Here is a 2,118-nt window from a genome sequence, read left to right as displayed (position 1 = left end):
TGAGAACAGTGGGAGAGGAAATAAGGAACTAATGAGAAAAGAGTAACACAGTTGGTCAGTCCTGCTTTTCTTCTCCCCCTTTCCTCTCTCAGTAAGTCTGTATCCCAAAGGATGACTTATCTTTCAAGTTTCACACTGCAGTAGTTAAAAAGATGTTTCTCTCTAATTAAAGGTCTCACTTTGATTAAGTGCTGATATTCATGATTGTATGCTGGTGATCATGATCACATTCATGATTATTTTAAAAACCATTTAAGTGCAATGGAAGGAATGCTACAAAAGGTAGTGTCCTGCAAATCTACTCTTAATCATTACACCTGTCATACAGGAATGGTGTGTCTTATTTCATAATCTGAATATTTTCAGGGATCAGTGATTTTGCATGACTTGAGGATTTGTAATGCAGACTTTAAAAAAAAAAAACAACAAAACCTGTCAGTTTTACTTATTTTGTTTACGCTTCCCCTATCAAACATCAATATGACGTTGTAGTTGTGTGCTTGCTTTTTACAGGATTTGTCCCTAGTGAGGAAGAGTTTTAGCATATGCTGGAGAGGTCAGGTGTAAAATAACCATCAAACTTCTTCCTACATTTTTAAAAGACATCTCACTGTAAAACCAGTTAATATTAGTATTAGTTAAGAAAAACACTTAAGCATGTGTTCAGTTTTAAGCTCATAAATAACTAAATGGCATTTGGAATTGTGCCTCTTATCTTTGAATCTGTTTATATTGGGTTTTATTGAAGTGCTTAAATTAACATACCCAAATGCTTTGCCAAATTTGGAGTTAAATTTCCCATTAACTTGGAGCTCTTCCCTTTGCAGAAACTCAGTTTATTTCTATGAAGGCTTTATTACAACCACTAATGATTAAAAATAAGAGATCTTTATAGTATGGAAAAGTAACTGCTGTTTAAAAAAAACCCAACCAAAACATAGCTGTTGATTGTGGGTTTATATAAAATATATATTCAGACAATTTTTAGCATGTTAATTTAAAAGTGATGTGTATGTATGTTTGTATTTATGTACCATACAATTTTTACTGTGTCTTGATTTAAAGAACTCAGTCATCTGTAAAAAGTTGTAGAACCGGTGCTAAAAATATGCATCAGTTTTAATCCTAGTGTTTATCAGTGAGTCAAGTTCTGCCTTGAGTTATGCTAATAAAATAAATAATACCCGTGGTACACGGGCAGTTACTACTGAGGTGAATGATAATGGCTTGTCATTTTATTTTCTTCCTTTGCTAAATAGACACTCCCAATATAATATCACCTGATATATTGCCATCTGTTGATTAACTTTTATTTCCTTTTACAAAGCAAAATTTTAAACTGAAATAAACTGATACCACCTATCTACAGTAGCAAGGTTAAAAGGTGAGTAGTTTACTGTACTAATCAACTCCAAGTTATTACTTAAATATTTTCCATTCAGTGAGGTTTTAGGGTTCTGCACTGGATAAATCCCATGGACTTTGATCAGGAGAGACACGTTTTGTACAGAACTATGGCTTTTGGTATAGGTGGATGAATTATTTTAGTTGTATAGACTATGCGGTAAAGCTTCAGCAGTCCAGATTGGATGAACAATTCAGGTTTGATAATGTCATACAGAATTGGCCAAGTACTTAGTTACTTCACCTTGTCATTGTCAACTTGCTGGCTTTGATTCAAGAACACTTTCCTGTGAATAGGTAGCTTTAAACGAGGTGACTGTGATGAATGATTCCCATTCCTTTTATGTTAAAAAGAAGAAAAAATATGAGTAAGTGTAATTACAATAGAAATACGAGTCGGCAGTACTGTTTGTAGCTTACTGTTTGAACCAAAAACTCTTCTAATTTTTCAGCTCATCGCTGAATGTGCTGCATATACATTGGGTCTCTGATACGTGTACAAATTTTGGGTAAAAATAAATGCAGAAACACTTTTGTATGAGTGTTTGTAATGAGCAGAAAGAAATGGTAGTTGATAGGTAAGTGTTTTCACTTTGACAAATTCTTGTTTAGAAAAAGGCAGTATAGTTTAACATTGGACACGTAGGAAGAACATGAAGAATAAAAGAGCTTGAGAGATTCTAGAGCCTGTTTGAGGATATGGGGGATACGCAA

At 33.7% G+C, this 2,118-nt stretch overlaps 1 protein-coding gene across 1 annotated transcript in view; it reads left to right on the top strand.

Annotated features, from left to right (window-relative positions):
• Window positions 1-1,776, top strand: part of CMAS (cytidine monophosphate N-acetylneuraminic acid synthetase) — a 10,550-nt gene extending 8,774 nt beyond the window's left edge. The window contains exon 8 of the mRNA XM_009648702.2: window positions 1,702-1,776. Coding sequence (XP_009646997.1) covers window positions 1,702-1,776 — 75 coding nt within the window. The remainder of the gene's footprint in view (window positions 1-1,701) is intronic.
• The last annotated feature ends 342 nt before the right edge of the window (window positions 1,777-2,118 follow it).

This window comes from Egretta garzetta, unplaced genomic scaffold (assembly GCF_000687185.1).
Source record: "Egretta garzetta isolate BGI_Z169 unplaced genomic scaffold, ASM68718v1 scaffold81, whole genome shotgun sequence".
Taxonomy (NCBI): domain Eukaryota; kingdom Metazoa; phylum Chordata; class Aves; order Pelecaniformes; family Ardeidae; genus Egretta; species Egretta garzetta.
The sequence above is the reverse complement of the archived record's forward strand: the minus strand, read 5'-3'. Positions and strand labels throughout refer to the sequence as shown.